This window comes from Vigna radiata, unplaced genomic scaffold, assembly GCF_000741045.1.
Source record: "Vigna radiata var. radiata cultivar VC1973A unplaced genomic scaffold, Vradiata_ver6 scaffold_299, whole genome shotgun sequence".
Taxonomy (NCBI): domain Eukaryota; kingdom Viridiplantae; phylum Streptophyta; class Magnoliopsida; order Fabales; family Fabaceae; genus Vigna; species Vigna radiata.
The window spans coordinates 141,080-158,713 of record NW_014542029.1 but is presented as its reverse complement, the minus strand read 5'-3'; the positions used below and the strand labels follow the sequence as shown (position 1 = coordinate 158,713).

General features: G+C 33.6%; 3 protein-coding genes across 3 annotated transcripts; 2 read left to right on the top strand and 1 right to left on the bottom strand.

Moving 5' to 3' along the window:
* Positions 1–1,015: 1,015 nt before the first annotated feature.
* On the bottom strand, positions 1,016–3,680 carry LOC106778968 (probable LRR receptor-like serine/threonine-protein kinase At1g34110). The gene is made up of 3 exons (XM_014666978.1): positions 1,533–3,680; positions 1,202–1,282; positions 1,016–1,036 (listed from the first exon to the last, which is right to left on the bottom strand). Exons 1-3 carry the CDS (start codon positions 3,678–3,680, stop codon positions 1,016–1,018), a joined length of 2,250 nt encoding a protein of 749 aa, XP_014522464.1.
* A 4,718-nt stretch (positions 3,681–8,398) lies between these two features.
* LOC106778967 (uncharacterized mitochondrial protein AtMg00820-like) lies at positions 8,399–8,845 on the top strand. The gene has a single exon (XM_014666977.1). It carries the CDS (start codon positions 8,399–8,401, stop codon positions 8,843–8,845), a length of 447 nt encoding a protein of 148 aa, XP_014522463.1.
* A 1,519-nt stretch (positions 8,846–10,364) lies between these two features.
* On the top strand, positions 10,365–16,698 carry LOC106778966 (uncharacterized mitochondrial protein AtMg00810-like). Its single transcript, XM_014666976.1, has 3 exons — positions 10,365–10,571; positions 15,968–16,182; positions 16,263–16,698. Exons 1-3 carry the CDS (start codon positions 10,365–10,367, stop codon positions 16,696–16,698), a joined length of 858 nt encoding a protein of 285 aa, XP_014522462.1.
* The last annotated feature ends 936 nt before the right edge of the window (positions 16,699–17,634 follow it).

The window sequence follows — 17,634 nt, the reverse complement described above, 5'->3', positions numbered from 1 at the left end:
ATTATCATACTTAAATAATATTCACGGTTGAAAATCAAATTGTCATCCTCTTGAAATTTAATGATTGGTCCTTGTCTTGCCACTCCATCAATGCACAATTTCTTTAATGGTGGTCCACAGAGATCAACATTATATTCATATTTTGATGCATCGAAACTCTGTAATTGTGTGCCAGTTGGAATTTTTCCAGATAAATAATTATGTGACAAATCTAACATAGTGAGTCGATCAATTTCAGCAAGACTTGAAGGAATAGAACCAACAAGTTGGTTTTGTGACAAATCAAGAAATTCAAGTGATGATAAGTCTCCAACATTTAAAGGAATTTTCCCTGTCAATTGGTTTCTGGATAAATTCAATGAAACCAATCCAATTAAACCCTCTATTTCTTTTGGAATTTCTCCTGATAATTGATTGCTTGAGAGATCGATGCTATTTAAAAGTGACAATCCCATGTTTGTGAACATTTGTTTTGAACCTTTCCACATCAAGAATGCATTCAAATTGTATGAAAAGTCACCCTTAATAGAACTGGTGTTGACCGAATATCGATGACCTTGATAAAAATCTCTCAAAGAAGACATTTGCACCATTGAGGAAAAATTTTGTACGCATTTAGGAATTTCTCCAGATAGGTTGTTTAGCGAGAGATCTAAGAGTTGAATTCTTCTTAGATAACAAACTTGCCATGGTAAATTTCCAGAGATATAATTGTTTCTTAAGCTTAAAAATTGCAACTCTGGTAATTCGTTCCCGATCCAATTTGGAATAGATCCTGATAATCTATTTTCTGCTATGTCTATCATCACTAACTTCGTGCAATTCTTCAATATGGAAGGGATCATACCTGTTAAATTATTGCTTCTCAATAACAATACTTGAAGTTGAAGGAGTGATCCCATTGAAGAAGGAATCTCTCCTGAAAACTTATTCTGACTCATATTTAAGTAAGCCAATAACTTGAAATGGGTCCAACAGTCCAGAATTTGTCCAGAAAACTTATTATTTGAAAGGTCTAGTTGGTATAAATATTCAGCTACACCATTAGAGCATAAAAATGCAAAAGAATTTGTGAATTTATTGTTTGATAGATCAAGAATTATTGAGCCACGTAAAAATGGCGGAACATGACCTTCAAAATGATTTGATGCAAGACTAAGAGAAGAATAATGATTCTCTATTGGCAAATTTGGAATCATACCTTGTAAATTATTACATGAAATATTAATATCCATCCAACTTGACAATCCAAATTTGGTCCAAAACCATTTTGGAACGGTACCTGATATTCCATTATTTGAAATGTCAAGGTATTGAAATTTGTTTTGTTTCTCTAGCCATTTGGGAAACAATGGACCTAGCTTGCAAGACCTCAATTCAATACTATATAATTGAAAAGGCGGAGTCCAATTTTGACTAAATTCTAACGTCAGTGAGTTATCTGACAACATCAATCTTGTTAACTTTGTCATATTATAAAAATGAGAATCAGTTAACACACCTTTCAAAGAGTTTGACATCAAGTACAATACCTCAAGTTCTGGTGGAAATCGAAGATCTTCAGAAATTGTCCCATTTAGCTTGTTACTATCAAGGTACAATTCTTTTAATGATGGGAACATTGTTGCGAGGTTGCTAGGCAAAGTACCACTAATTTGATTCATACTCAGATCTAATTGTTGCAATGATGAGGATAAATGNTGCATTATTNTTGGAAGGTTTTCACTTAAANTGTTGTTAAATAGGTTCAATGAACGCAAAACAGTACCATTGTGAAGTAATTTTGGAACTCCATCCAATCGATTTCCTGATATATCCAACGTTTCCAACTTTGAAAATATTGAAAAATCAGGTAATGTGCCATTGAATTTATTTCGACCGAGATATAGTTCTCGCAATGAGTATCTAGAACATCCAGACAAATGATTAAACATTATTGCGAGATCTTCACTCAACTTATTATCATAGAAATCCAATAACTCCAAAGTACATGTGCTCCAAAATGATTTTGGAACACCACCTTCTAAAGAGTTAGACCTAATTAACAACTGCTCCAAATGAGATGGTAATCTAGTGCCTTCAAGTATCTTCCCACTCAATTGATTATCATAAAGATACAACGTTTTTAAATTTGAAAATGCTGAAAGGTCAGGTATGGAGCCTCTGATTTCATTGTTAGCCAAACTCAACTCTTGTAGTGAGTATCTAGAACATCCAGACAAATGATTAAACATCACTGTGAGATCTTCACTCAACTTATTATCTGACAAATCCAATAACTCCAAAGTACATGTACTCCCAAATGATTTTGGAACACCACCTTCTAAAGAGTTAGACTTAATTAACAACTGCTCCAAATGAGATGGTAATCTAGTGCCTTCAGGTATCTTCCCACTGAATAGATTGTTGGAAAGATCCAATATGTTTAAATTTGAAAATGCTGAAAGGTCAGGTACGAAGCCTCTGATATGATTGGATACCAAACTCAATTTTTGTAAAGAGTATCTAACACAACCACTGGAGAAATTATGAAGAATTAACGAAAGGTCTTCGGTCATATTGTTTCTATCCATGTATAATGAATGTAAGGTGCATATATTCATGAATGATTTCAAATCTTCACCCTTGAACACATTATAGGTGAGGTCAAGGTGCTCAAGCGAATTCATGGCCAAGCCAAAATGATTTGATGTGGAACCCTCCAAGAGGTTCCAACTAAGGTCAAGCTCAACAAGGTTGGAAGTGGTGTTTGACACCCACTGGAATACCATGGGTTGTGTGAAGGAGTTACTAGAAAGATGAAGGACAGAAAGGGAAGTGGAAAAATTGAAGTTGGAAGGGTTGAATGAAAGGAGGAGATGATCGGAAAGGCCACATTCAGATAAACTGAGTTCTCTTAGTTTTGGTAGCTTCGCAATGGTTCGAAGGCAGCTAGGAGAACTGTTAAAATTAGAGATGGAATCCAAGTAAAGATGGGTTAAAGAATTAAGATTAGATAACCATTGATCACTAGTGACAATTTTGAGAGCACTATCATATCCTCCTCCAAGATAGAGTTTATGCAAATTTGAAAGGTTTCCTAGTTGGGAAGGAATGTATCCTTCAAAAGAATTGCCACTGAGATCAAGATACTCCAACCGGGAGAGATTTCCAATTTCAAGAGGGATTGAACCATTCAAATAATAATTATCAGCAAGATTCAAATATTTCAAATGAGAAAGAGAACTTATCTGAGTTGAAATTTGTCCGCTAAAGTAAGATGAAGAGAGATCAAGATATCTCAAGTTGGTAAGAGAGCCAAGAAACTCTGGAATATTAGTCTCTGGAAAATAATTGGAACTGAGGTTCAAATACTGTAAGTGTCGCAACTCCATTAACGACTTGTGGATCTCTCCGCTGATGTAACGCCGATAGTCTTCAAAATAAAAACCACCATGAGAAAGAGATTCATGATGATACTGTCCAGGAAGGTGGAGACTTATAATATGAGCGGTGAGATTGTTGCAGTGAATCCCCTCCCATTGGCAACAATCGGGAGTGGTCCAAGAGGAGAGCATACCGTAACGATCGACAATGGCAGCCTTGAATTGAAAGAGTGCATCCCTCTCATTTGGAATGCATCGGATATGGTGTTGTCCATAAGCAACCTGCAACATCACACTCACCACAAGCATAAACATGGTCACTTTGAGAATATTCATGATGATGATGAAATAGAGAGAGTGAATAGTATAGAATTAGATTGATATTTGTTGTGAATTAACCACTCCCAATACCCACATTTATACTCACACCAACTCCTTCATTAGCTATTCTTCTCACTCTGCCTTTCACTTACTTTATTCTAAGTCGTGGGTCCTGCTATTTATTAATCACAACATAACAGAATTTGGAAAGTAAAAAGATTAAACCCGCGTTCTAGTTTTTATATATGAAACTGAAGTCGTACCTACTTCCACCACTACTCTTACTATTATAGTTATGAAAATTTTAATTTGAGTTTAAAGACCACCAAATAGCAACACCTACTTTCCATGCTTTTTCCTACCACGTTTTACTAAGCTATAATGACTAAGCTTATGCATTGCTTTAATTTCAAAGAATTAAATTATTCTGCATTTACTTTTTATAATAAAAACACAAGACAGCTCTTTCGCGTTAGTGTTATATATTATTATACACCGCCATTTATTAGGTCTAACATTTTATAGTTTTAGTATTAAATTTTAATTTTAGTATTTTTTAAATTTATTAATGATTAAGATAATTAAAAAAAATATATGTTTATTTCTTAGTAATTATTACATTGTTAAATGAAAAAAATAAAATAAATATGTAATTACTTTTAAAACTGCATGTTTCGATATGATTATGTTTAATGTTAGAAATTATAAAATGTATTTAAGTTCGAAACAAATCCGTCATAGTCAAAAATCAAGATGAATGAATCTAAGTCAAAGATAGTGATAAATCAATTTAAATTAAAGATCGATAGGTTAATCGAATCCTACAGTCAAAAAAACCGGTTTAGCTCACTATTATAATGGATCTAAAATGAATCGACTTAAACCAAAAATAAAGACAGAATTAAGAAAAAAAGTTATGAAGGATCGACTAAATAGAAAAACAAAGTAAGCTAACTAAATCGAAGATCAATATAGTTTAAGTTAGACCACCAACACAAGTTTTACAAAATTTAATTTAAATTACTTTTATAAAAGATAAAGTTTAGATTTAAAACTTAATTTAAATATTGATTTGGATTCAAAACTTGGTTTGAATATTTGATTTAGATTTAAAAAAAAGATCTAAACTAATTATTCAGTAAAAATATATTTAAACCCAAAATTGATCCAATTATTTGGATTTAGATTAAATCTATTCCCACCCTATTTATAATTGTTTTATTACGGCAGGCATTAATTATTATCTCCTTTACCGCATCCACAATGAAATTGGTACCAAATGAAATGTAATTGGTTTTATAATATGAACACGGTTTGGTAGTTGTGGAAATATTAATCCTAAAAACATTTTAAAGCAATGATTCTATTCCAATCAATTGACTTATCCGAAGACTTGTGAAAACAAAGCTACTTTATACTAACTTGGAATTTTTATTTTAAACCACTATTTTATTTTATATAAAAAAGTAAACAAACCAGCAAACTCATCCCTAAAAGTAGTGAGAGAATTCTACGTTAATATGTGAAAGATATTAAAATTAAAAAGTACTCTGAAAATTCCTTTTGCAAGTTTTGAACAAATTATTAGGGCTGAGCAAAGTTAACTTTAAAAACTTAAAGTACAATTTATTTATACTTTTTTTATACTTAAAAAACTGAAACTACTTTTACTAAAAACTAATTAAACTCATTAATAGTTCAGTTTAAAAATACTGAACTTATTTTATATGTAGTATAGTTTATTGTAGTTTTAAGTTTTCTTTTTTGCTTTCTTAACCACGGACGTTTACTATCTGCCTCTTATATTCGTTCGTCAAAGGCTCACTCAGTTGAAGGCTGCCGTTGTTGAAGGCTATCGCCGTTGGAGGCTGTCACAGGCTATTGTCGTTGAAGATTCGCTGGTTCGCTGTCGTCGAACACTCGCCATCGTCAAAGGCTTGCCGTTATCGAAGACTTTGTCGAAATTATTAGCTGGTGTAATTCAAATAGTTGTTCTGTTATGTTAGGTTTTTCTGTTTTCATTTTTTTTTTCTGTTTTGGTGTATACTGTCTCTGCATGTATATATGCCTTACAGACGTATCACTCCTATAATTTTTCATTCTCTACAATACATCATTTTTTGAATTTCTCTCTGTGAGTGCTATGAGGCTTTCTCTCATGTGTTCCTTTAGTGGTATCCAGAGCCAAGGTTCCAATATCTAGGGCGTGTGTGTTCTTCGTTTTTCTCTCGGGTGTATCTGCCGTGGTGGTTGGTGTCTTTGTCGCTTCTCAAGAAGGTTGTTCTTGGTATGTTTCAATGGTTGCTGATCTTTCGTCGTCACAGTTTCCAATTCTCACAGATAAAAATTGGAATCGTTGGAGCACCCAGATGAGGGTGGTGTTCCGTGTGCAAGGCATTCGTGGTGTTATCGAGAGGGTAGATGCGGATGTTACTGGCAAAGAAGGACAAGAAAAAGAATTCAAGCAGAAAGATGATAAAGCACTGATGCTTATTCATCAATGTCTGGATGACGCTCACTTTGAAAAATTTCAGAATGCTTCCACAGCTAAGGAAGCATGGGGTATTTTGGTACAATGTTATTCAGGTGGAGAAAAGGTTAAGAAAATGAGATTCCAAGCGCTCGAGCATCTGGAATTGGAGGAAGGTGAATGAATCTATGATTTCTTCAGCCAAATTATAACGATTGCAAACCAAATGAAAGCTTGTGGCGAAGAGGTTACGGATACTATGATCAATGAAAAGATTATGGGATCACTGCCAGAGATGTTTGATCATATCGTTGTCGCCATTGAAGAATCCAAAGATGTTAGCAAACTCAAGATAGAGGAGCTTCACAGTTCTTTAGAGGCTTACGAAATGAGAAAGCGTGAAAGGAAGTCTAAACGTGATGACCAAGCTTTGAAAGTTAAACACGTGAAAGGAGAAGAGAAGAAGAAGTTCAAGAAGTGGGAAGGAAAACCAAGAAAAGCGAAGTGGAAGAAAGGAGGAAATAGCGCAGATCATGAAGAACCAGATGAAAAATCTGATACGAGCACATCTAATTCCAAAGATAAGAAGCATTACAAGAAAGGTTTAAAAAAGAAGAAAGATAAAAGGAATATAGAATGCTTTAATTGTCATAAATATGGTCATTTTGCTTCTGAATGTTTTCCAGAGAAATCGAAAGAAAAGAAAAGCAAGGAGAAGGAAGCACATGTTGTCGAAGAAGACTCAGACACAGAGACAACGCTAACGCCAATGGTGATGATAGCTACAGAATGTGTGAAACCATTAAATACAAATTGGTATCTTGATTCAGGATGTTCGAATCACATGACGTGCAATAAGGAGTGGCTTGTCAACTTCAATCAGACAAAGAAGAGTAAAGTGAAATTCACTGATGATAGTACATTGAAGGTTGAGGGCTCAGGAGATGTTGTCATCAACAGAAGAAATGGATCTCAGGTTGTGATTTCAAACGTGTTGTATGTGCCTGATATGAAATGCAATCTCCTCAGTATTGGTCATTTGGTTGAAAAAGGCTTTACCGTGATTATGGGCAACCAGAATCGGGTTGAATTATATGACAACAAAAACAAATTGGTCTTGATCAGCAAGATTTCTGATAACAGAACATTTCAAGTTTGTTTTGATGGAGCTGAGAATGTTCAATATCTATCGGCTGTGAAGAATGAGGAAAGCTGGAAATGGCACCTGCGGTTTGGACGTTTAAACTTCAGAGACTTACAGAGACTTGAAGAAAAGGCTATGGTAACAGGTATGCCACCTATTTCCCTTTCAGATGATGCTTGTAAATCTTGTTTGACAGGCAAACAACCAAGGAAAGCTTTTCAATCAGAAATTGAGATGAGGTCGAGAGGGTGCTTGGACATCGTACATGCTGGCATCTGCGGCCCACTGGATATATCCTCATTAGGTGGAAACAGGTACTTCATTGCGTTTGTAGATGAATTCAGTAGAATGTGTTGGGTTTATGTGATCAGATTGAAGGGAGAAGCGCTTGAAGTTTTCAAGAAATACATTGCAACTGTAGAAAGAGAAAGCGGAAAGACATTNAAGGTTCTTAGAACGNATGGTGGAGGAGAATTTACCTCTCATGCCTTTGAAGAATTCTGCCAGAAGAAAGGAATAAATCATGAAATCACTGCTCCATATACCCCACAACATAATGCTTTGGTAGAACGCAGAAACCGAACTATTATGAATACTGCAAGGTGTCTGTTTAAGGAAAGGAATGTGCCACGAAATTTCTGGGCTGAAGCAGTGGCGAAAGCTATGTATATTCTCAACAGATGTCCAACAAAGCGTATCAAAGGGAAGGTGCCTCTTGAGGTTTGGACAGGTAATACACCATCAGTAAGGCACTTTAAAATTTTTGGTTCTCTTGCATTCGTTCATGTTGCAAATCAAAAGCGTTCTAAACTCGAAGACAAAAGCGAGCCAATGGTATTCATGGGCTATCATCTTACTGGAGCTTATAAGCTCTACGACCCGAGGAAGCAAAGAATGGTCATCAGTAGAGATGTGCGTGTTTTAGAAAAGGAGTCCTGGAACTAGGACAACATGCATGAAAATTCAAAGAAAATTTTGATACGAGGAGTCATTGATGAACATGGAGAAGAAAGAACAGAAGCAGAACCTGACACTGAGAATGCTTCTGATGAAAACAACAGTGTATGAAATGAGGACCAACGACCAAAAAGACAGACCATGAGATCATCGAGATTTTCTGACTATGAAGTTTACTCAGATTCAGCGATTGATGAAGAAGGGAGTCTAATTCACATCGCATTGATGGCAGAAGCAGAACCTGTGAGTGTAGAGGATGCTTTGAGACAACCTGTGTGGAAGAATGCTATTGTGGAGGAGCTTAATTCTATTGAAAGGAATAACACGTGGCGACTGGTTGATCTCCCACTTGGAAAATGCAGCATCGGTGTCAAGTGGGTATTCAAAAAGAAACTGAACCCAGATGGCTCGGTGTCAAAATATAAGGCACGTCTCGTTGCCAGAGGGTTCTTGCAGAAGAAAGGAATCGATTTCGACAAAGTCTTTGCTCCGGTGGAAAGGCTGGAAACCATATGTGTGGTGGTTGCTATTGCTTGTGCTCGGAGATGGCAGATTTACCAGCTTGATGTCAAATCAGATTTACTATGATGTGTTAGAAGAGGAAGTGTATGTTCAACAACCTCCAGGTTTTAAAATAAAAAACGAAGAGAGGAAAGTTTATAAATTGCAGAAAACGTTGTATGGGTTGCGCCAAGCACCCAGAGCTTGGAACAAGAAAATTGATTCTTCACTAATGAAATATGGTTTTGAAAAATGCAAGGTTGAGCATGGTGTCTACATGAAGAAAACATCAAATGGTAATGTATTGATTGTTTGTTTATATGTAGATGACCTACTTGTAACAGGATCGAGACTGGAGGATATAAATGAATTCAAGAAGAACATGAAAATGGGTTTTGAAATGACAGACTTGGGAGAACTATACTATTTCCTTGGAATGCAGTTCACACGGACTGAAAAGGGTCTTGTTATGCATCAACAGAGGTATGCAAATGAAATACTTGAGAAATTTCAGATGCATCAGTGTAACACAGCTTAAAGTCCTTTGGAGGTGAACGTGAAACTCAGAATTAATGATGTTGAAGAAGAGGCAGACGCAACGAAGTACAACAGGTTGTTGGATCATTGAGATTTTTGTGTAATAGTAGACGTGGTTTGATTTTCAGTGTAGGTTTGATAAGCAGGTTTATGTGCCAACCATGGAAGAGTCACATGGATTCTACCAAGCGTATTCTTAGATACATCAAGGGCACCACCAGTTACAGAATATTGTTCCCTCTTGGAAACTAGGAAAGCTGTTTGAAGATCACAGGTTTTTGTGATTCAGACTATGGAGGTGATACTGTTGAGAGAAGAAGCACGTCCGAGTTCATCTATTTCATCAATGGGGCACCTATCTCATGGTCATCCAAGAAGCAAACGGGTTTTGCTCTGTCTAGCTGCGAAGTAGAATACGTTGCAGGATGTTATGCTGCATGCCAGGGAGTCTGGCTTGAAGAGTTGCTATCGGAGCTGAAGGTTATCCTAGAGAACCCTGTGGAGATGAAGATGGATAATACCTCTGCAATAAACCTTGCCAGAAATCCTGTTAGTCACGGGAGGAGCAAACATATTGAAGTGAAATTCCACTTCTTTAGAGATGTTGTCAACAAAGAAAGAATCAAGCTATCATACTGCAAATCCATGGAACAATTGGTAGATCTGTGTACTAAGTCTTTAGCCACTGATAAATTTGTGAAGATGTGATCTAAGATTGGAATGGTGTCTCTCGAGAATTTGAATTAAGGGAGAGTATTAGCTGGTGTAATTCAAATAGTTGTTCTGTTACGTTAGGTTTTTCTGTTTTCAGTTTTTTTCTGTTTTGGTGTATATTGTCTCTGCATGTATATATGCCTTACAGACGTATCACTCTTGTAATTTTTCATTCTCTGCAATACATCATTTTTTGAATTTCTCTCTGTGAGTGCTGTGAGGCTTTCTCTCGTGTGTTCCTTTAGAAATCACTACTACGACGACAACAAATTCATTGACGAGATCGAAAACCTGTGTCGCTCACCCACGTAATCGAAAACATGTGCCGCATCATGGGGCTGGATCTGCATCATTGATGAATTCATCAACTTCGTCGTTTTCCCTTCTCTCCAGGGTGGTCCTCACAACCACCAGATTGGGGGCTCGCCGTGGCACTGAAACAGGTCTCGATGCCTGGGTCAAGGCCTACGCCAAGCAGGTGAAGGCCAACGTCAGCAGTTGCAAGTTCTTGATGGAGAAAAGGTACGGTAGAACAACATCTCTGACGTTCATCAATAAGCACGTATTTGAAATAGTTAACTGAACTATTAAAGTCTTACTAAACTAAATATCAGTTCAGTTTTTTTAAACCATTTTTTAGTTCGGTTTAGTTTAATTTAACTATTTTATAGTTAACTATAATTGTTTATAGTTAAGTACAATATAGTATTTTTTGCCCACCCCTAAAAATTATAGTGTTTGTAATATTTTTTATACTAATACTGGTTATTTTTTATGTGATAGCCGAGAACACAAGAGAAAACAAGTGATGGTTTATCTATCACATTTTTATTCTTAAAAGTAAAATTTAATCTTTTTCTTATTGTTATACTTATGAGGTATCATAGTTTTATCTCATTCTCATATCTATGAAATTCATAATGTGTATTTTGAATGCATTTTGAAATGTCCATTGTTATTTTATTTGATTTGAAAAATATTTTCCAAAATATATTGAAAAACATGTATTTTGGATTGCATAATTAGAAATATAAATTTTTTAATATATTCTGAATTGTGTTATTTGAAAGATTTTAATTTAAAAGTACACTTTAATTAGAAATATAAATGTTAATATTTGTATCCAGGTATTGTTAATATTAATCCAAAAATGTGATGTCCATTTTCTCCATTGTTGTTCGCCTTCAACACTCTCCGGTTCTTACTATTATCTTGATTATTGCTTTTAGGGTTAAATATGTTTTTGGTTCTTAACTTTCAGTGTAAATTGGAATTAGTCTCTCTTCAAAACTTTGGCCTATTTTAGTCCCCGAACTTTAGAAATGTATGAATTTAGTCCTTTTAACTAAATTTTGTTAGGTTTATTTGATGTTTCAAGCATGTTTCATGATAGCATTTGGGTTGTTTACACTATTTGACACATTTTTGCTTCAATCTTAACTAAGAATTTGAAACATCAAGTAAAGTTAACAAATTTTGGTTAAAAGAACTAAATTCATACATTTCTAAAGTTTAAGGACTAAATTAGGCCAAAGTTTTGAAGAGGGACTAATTCCAATTTTTACTCAAAGTTAAGGGATCAAAAACATATTTTACTCATACATGTTGTCTTTTATGTTGGATATGTGATGAATTATATGCTTAAATGTACTATTGTATTGAGTTAGTTTCAACTTTCCTTTTGAAATTGGATACAAAAATTATTTATTTTCTTGAAGATTTTTGAATAAATGTATTTATTTTTAAAAAAATAATATAAGAGGAGGCGATACTAATACACTACAATAAAAAATGATATTATTGACAGCCAAAATTTGTCGATAATGTGCAAAATTTGTTGGTAAATATTTATCTACGGATTATCGATGACCAAAATTTTATTGATAAAATTGTTGTCGGTAAGTCAAATAATGAGCAAAAAAATTCTACCTATTTTACTAATGATTTTTCTATCGATAAGTCAAATAATGAGGAAAATTCTCATCTATTTTACTAACAAATTTAGCAACGAAATTTTTCGTGAATAATGCATGTCTCATTTAAGTAAGCCAATAACCTGAAATGGGTCCAATAGTAATTTTTCCAAAAAAATTATTATTTGAAAGGTCTAATTGGTATAAAGTTTTAACTACACCACTAAAACATAAAAATAAAAAAGAATTTGTGAATTTATTGTCTGATAGATGAAGAATTATTCAGCCTTGTAAAAACGGTGAACGTGACTCTCAAAATGATTTGATGCAAGACTAAGAGAATAATAATAATTCTCTATTGACAAATTTGGAATTGTGTCATGTAAATTATTACATGAAATATTAACACTCGTCCAATTTAACAATTCAAATTTAACCCAAAACCATTTTAGAACATTGCCTGATATTCCACTACTTGAAATGTCAAAAGTTTTAAATTTTGTTTTGTTTCTGTAGCCATTTGGAACAATAATGGACCTAGTTTGCAAGACTTTCTTATTTGTTTCAGTATACCATATCTTTGGTGTACCCATATCTCAGATATTTTTATTCTTAATATAGTAAAAAATTAAAATTTTAGTGTAAAACTTTTAAGTTTAGTAATTTTTTAAATTTATTAATGATTAAGATAATTTAATAAATATATGTTTATTTTCTTAGTAATTATGACATTGTTAAACGAAAAAATTAAAATTAATATATAATTACTTTTATTAACATAAATCTAAAGAGCATAATTTTGATGATGTTTCAAAGTCAAGTCTCAAATGTTTTTACTATAGTAAGATCTTTAGGAAAACTTGTTTTTATATTAAAGCTTTTATAATTTAATACATTTATTTATAAGATGTGGTTTATCTTTGATTCTATGTATTATTTGTTAGGTTGTATTAAAATTCATTTTGAATCAGAAAACCTCATTTTATACTCAAGATCAAATCAACTTATAAATAATCTTATTCATAATTGATTATCACGAGCAATTATGAGAAGTTTTAAGCAAGTTTTTTACCGTTGTGTATTTTGCATAATCAATTATCATAAGTATCCTTGAGTGAGATATTTATAAATTTAATTGGAACTCTCGTCCCAAAATAAGAAAGATACAAAAAGTGTATTTTCGAAATTCTTATCTACAGTATGCGGTGATAAGTGTTCTAGGTTTGCTGAAACCTTTTGTGTTGTCTTTGAGAACATGGCTTATTGGCATAAAGCGAGAATTTTCACTAGGAGTGTGATGAAGTGTTGTTGTTATTGCTGAATTGAAAGTCTGTCATCCTTTGTGAAGCATTCAGAGAAGGTTTTCATCCTTTGTGAAGATTCAAAAGAGGTTTTCATCCCTTGTAGGTTATAGGAGAAGTGCGTTTCATCTCTTGAGATAACAAGAGAGGTGTTCTAACATTAAACTGTTTTATTTTGTTTGTGATTGTAACAATTTGTTGGTTTGTGCGAGTGGAACGTTAATTCTCGATTGAGATTACCAGTTGGACGTAGGATCCTTGTGATCCGAATTAGTATAAAAATTATCTATACAATTTTCTCTCTTTCTTGTTCTTTAAATTGTTTAAATTATTTAAAAGAATTTTTTATTTACCAGAAAATTATTAAAAAAACAATTTGTGATAAGAAATCAATTCATTCCTATTTGTTTATTGAACTCGTTAACCATTACTGCACAACTCTAACAACTTTTAAAGCACTAGTGGAAGAAACGTTCCAGTTATATTTATTTTCGATATATTAGGTTACAATTAGAAAAATGTATTCAATATTGAGACAAATTTACCCAACTCAAATATTAAAATAGATATACCACAATCAAAGATTGTTACAAGTCAATTTAGATTAAAAACTAAGACAGGTAAATTTGACCTTTGAAAAGAGTTAATGAAGGCCAAAGATTACAATAGACCAAGATTAAAACAAATCAAACAGAATAAAAAATCGAGACAAATCAATTTTAAAAAAAGTGTGAAGAGTTTATTCGACCAAAAAAAATGGATCAACCAAATCAAACATCGAAATAGATTAAGTTTAACCAATAACAAAGTTTTACAAAATTTAATTTAAATTATTTTTACAAAAAAATACTTTTTAAATTTAATACTTAATCTAAATATTTAATTTGAATTTAAAATTTAATTCAAAATTTGGATATCTAGACTTAAAAGGAAATCTAAACTAATTCTAAATCGATCCAATTATTTGTATTTAGGTTAAACCTATGCCAACCCTATCCTATTTATAAATGGTTTCATTATGTCGGCAGACATTAATTATTAGGTTTAATGTATTCGGAAGTCTCTATTTCTCTGGATTCATATCAATTTGGGTCTTCGTATTTTGGAAGTGTTCAATTAAGTCCATATTTTCATAAAATTAAGTCAATAATGCCCTTTCCGTTAAATAGCAATGGATGGTGATAACATTCTAGCGAAGTGGCATGCTGAGCTGTCCTTTAATTAATAAGTGGCATACTAACATCTCGTGTGGAAACCTTCACCCCTTCTCCTTCCCCTTCCTCTTCTTCGCCAACTCCAACCTCACCTTTCCTATTTGGGAAATTTTCTTCTCACCCTCCCACACCTACCTCTTCAACATCTACATCCACGCTCGTCGTCCAATCCAACAGTCTGGCGCATCTCTCGTGTCTCTTCATTTCTCATTGTCGCTCGTCATTGCAAAGAGAGAAGAAGTCAATGTCGTACGTAGTCAAGATGACACCACTATTGTTTTTCGTGGTTTCGTCCAGATGGGTTTGTTAACAGAATTAAATGCAATGGAATCATTCTTTTTTTTTTTCCTTTGATCAGGCTTGCAGTTTCATGTGCATTTGTTTTACTTTTTAAATCTTACTTCAAGAGATAATTTTTTTTCACATGTTTGGTTGTATTTATGGGTGTTAAAATAAGTTTATTGTTTGCTGGTGCAAAAGCTGAAGCCATTTGCTGTGAGACAACAATAGAAGAAGAGTTATAACAAAAAATAAGCATATGAATTAACTTTTTGTGGAAAATTTAGTACATTTTTCTCCATGGTCTGTAATAGACATCTTTTGTCACTTTTACTAATATTATGAGTTGAAGTATTTTTCCTTGAGCATGAAGTGAATTTTTTTGAATCGTTAAACTTTTTTGCGTGCAATTTGCATGCTTTTGTTAAACTTTTTAAAACATAATTCAATTTAGATTAACATATTCCAAAAATTTCCCTCTAGCTAATTTAACACTTCTAGACGAATAAAATTTATCACTTTAACATTCTGGATGGCTCCACAATATTAAGAGTTTCAACTTGTTTATGCCGCTGTACCCAATTGCAAAACTGCCCTAATGCATTAATGCATAAACAACTGCATTAAGAAAACGATAGAGAAATTACATTGTGTTATGTTCTCACCCTCACAGAAGCTGATTCATTATCTTCCACCCTCTTTTTCACAAACACCGTTTTGGTTGACACTTTCAAAGATGCATTCTTTTCATTTTTTTCAAAAACTAGATATATGAATAAAATATAATATACTCATAGACTACTATAAAGATATACACTAATTAGAAAATGACTGTTTGGTCTAAATAAAAGTAGAACAAGAAGAATTACACATGCATAAGTAATGAAGAGAGATTGAAATGAGAATGGATTTGATTTCAGAACTGACACTTGAGAGGAAACAAACCAATTCCATCATTCAAATCATACAAAATCTATACTCAACCATAATTAATTTGGCACATCGTTGTCAATCTCACTAAACTAATAAAAGAGTACCCTTGATTAAAAACACAAAAGAACGACAGAGGAAGAGATCATAAAAGCGTAGATCAAGATTAAGAAACCAAAATGAAGTGCACAATTCCTCTTAAACTGTCCGAAGTAGCTCTCGGGGGGTTCTTGGTAGTGAATCTCGAACTCCTCATCGGCAACACCATCGTTGGCGGCGCCATGCCTGATTAATGCTCTTCTCATCAAACTTGGATTCCAGAAATGCACGATAGAATTTGGAATCTATGAGAAAGCTCCAGGACAGCGAGGTATGTTGTTGATTTGGTTATATGTTGATGACCTGATCATAACGGGAGACTCAGTGGATGAGATTGAAAAGTTTAAGAAGAGGATGAAAGAAGAATATGAGATGACTGATCTGGGCAGCCTAAGTTACTTTTTGGGGATGGAGTTCTTGCAGAATGAAGATGGAATGTTTCTCCATCAAAGAAAATATATAGCTGAAGTTTGGAATCAGTTCAACATTGCCAAGTGCAACAGCGCTACTATACCAGTTATGGCAAATCTGAGATTTCTAGTCAAACTGATGAGGAGAAAGTTGATGCAACCTTGTATAAACAGATCATAGGCTCATTGAGATATATTTGTAACAGCAGGCCAGATATAAGCTATGGAGTTGTGCTGCTGAGTAGGTTTATTAATGATCCCAGGCAGTCACACCTTGCTACTGCCAAACATATCTTACGCTATTTGAAAGGAACGGCAGGTTTTGGACTGTTTTTTCCTAAGAAATCTGACAGTATAAAAGAAGCCTTGGAGGTATGGTGTGATTTCGACTGGTGTGGTGATAAGGTTGACAGAAGGAGCACGTTTGGCTACCTGTTTAAGTACTTGGGTGCAACAGTTTCATGGTGCTCCAGAAAGCAAGGCGTAGTTGTTCTATCATCCTGTGAAGCTGAATATATTTCAGCTGTAGAAATGGCCTGTTAGTGTATATGGCTGGAAACAATACTTGATGAGTTGAAGCTTGAATACAAGAAACCAATTAAGTTGTTAGTCGACAATAAATCTGCCATAAGTCTCCCTAAAAATCCAGTTTGCCATGGTAAGAGTAAACACATTGAAACAAAGTTCCACTTCTTGAGAGATCAAGTTAACAAAGACAAACTGGAGTTGGTTTACTGTTGCACATAAGATCAAGTGGCTGATGTCTTTACTAAAGCCTTAAGGATAAGTAGATTTGAGAAGCTACGAGATTTACTTGGTGTTAAACTGTTTGAAAACTCAAATTAAGGAGGGTGTGTTGTTGTTAATCTGTTTTTCCAAACTGATGTAACTAACTTTGACAGTTAGTCACTTTGCTTTTCTCAGTTTATATACTTCATTGTATACCTTTCATAATGATGAAATTCAGTTCATTTTCACTTCCTCTCTATCTCTGCATAATACTTTCACTCTCCATAATCTGCATTGCTCTCTGCATTAGCCCTAAGAAGCAATACTTTTACTGTTCATTTTACTATTACAGAAAAACTATTTATTTATAATAATAAAAATAGAAATAATACAAAGGAAAATCAAATACATATAAAAGGACTTAAAATATTCTTACATGTGCCATCATTTGAAAAAATTTTGTTGCTGCCATCACTTGAAAATTTTTGTTGCCTTCACATAATGATATAAAGGTGCCATCACTTGAAAATTTTTGTTGCCTTTCACATAATGATATAAAGGTGTCTCCCAAATTATTGAAGAACTTGAAATATGCATACTCTCAATTGTCAAGGTATTATTGAGTCAAACACTCCAAAAAAAAAAACCTTATAACAAATCTAATTATCATACTTATAAGAAGCTAGAAAATAATGTATTAGAGTTTGTAGGTGTATTAAAATAATGAGACCAAGTACTTTATTATAAAAT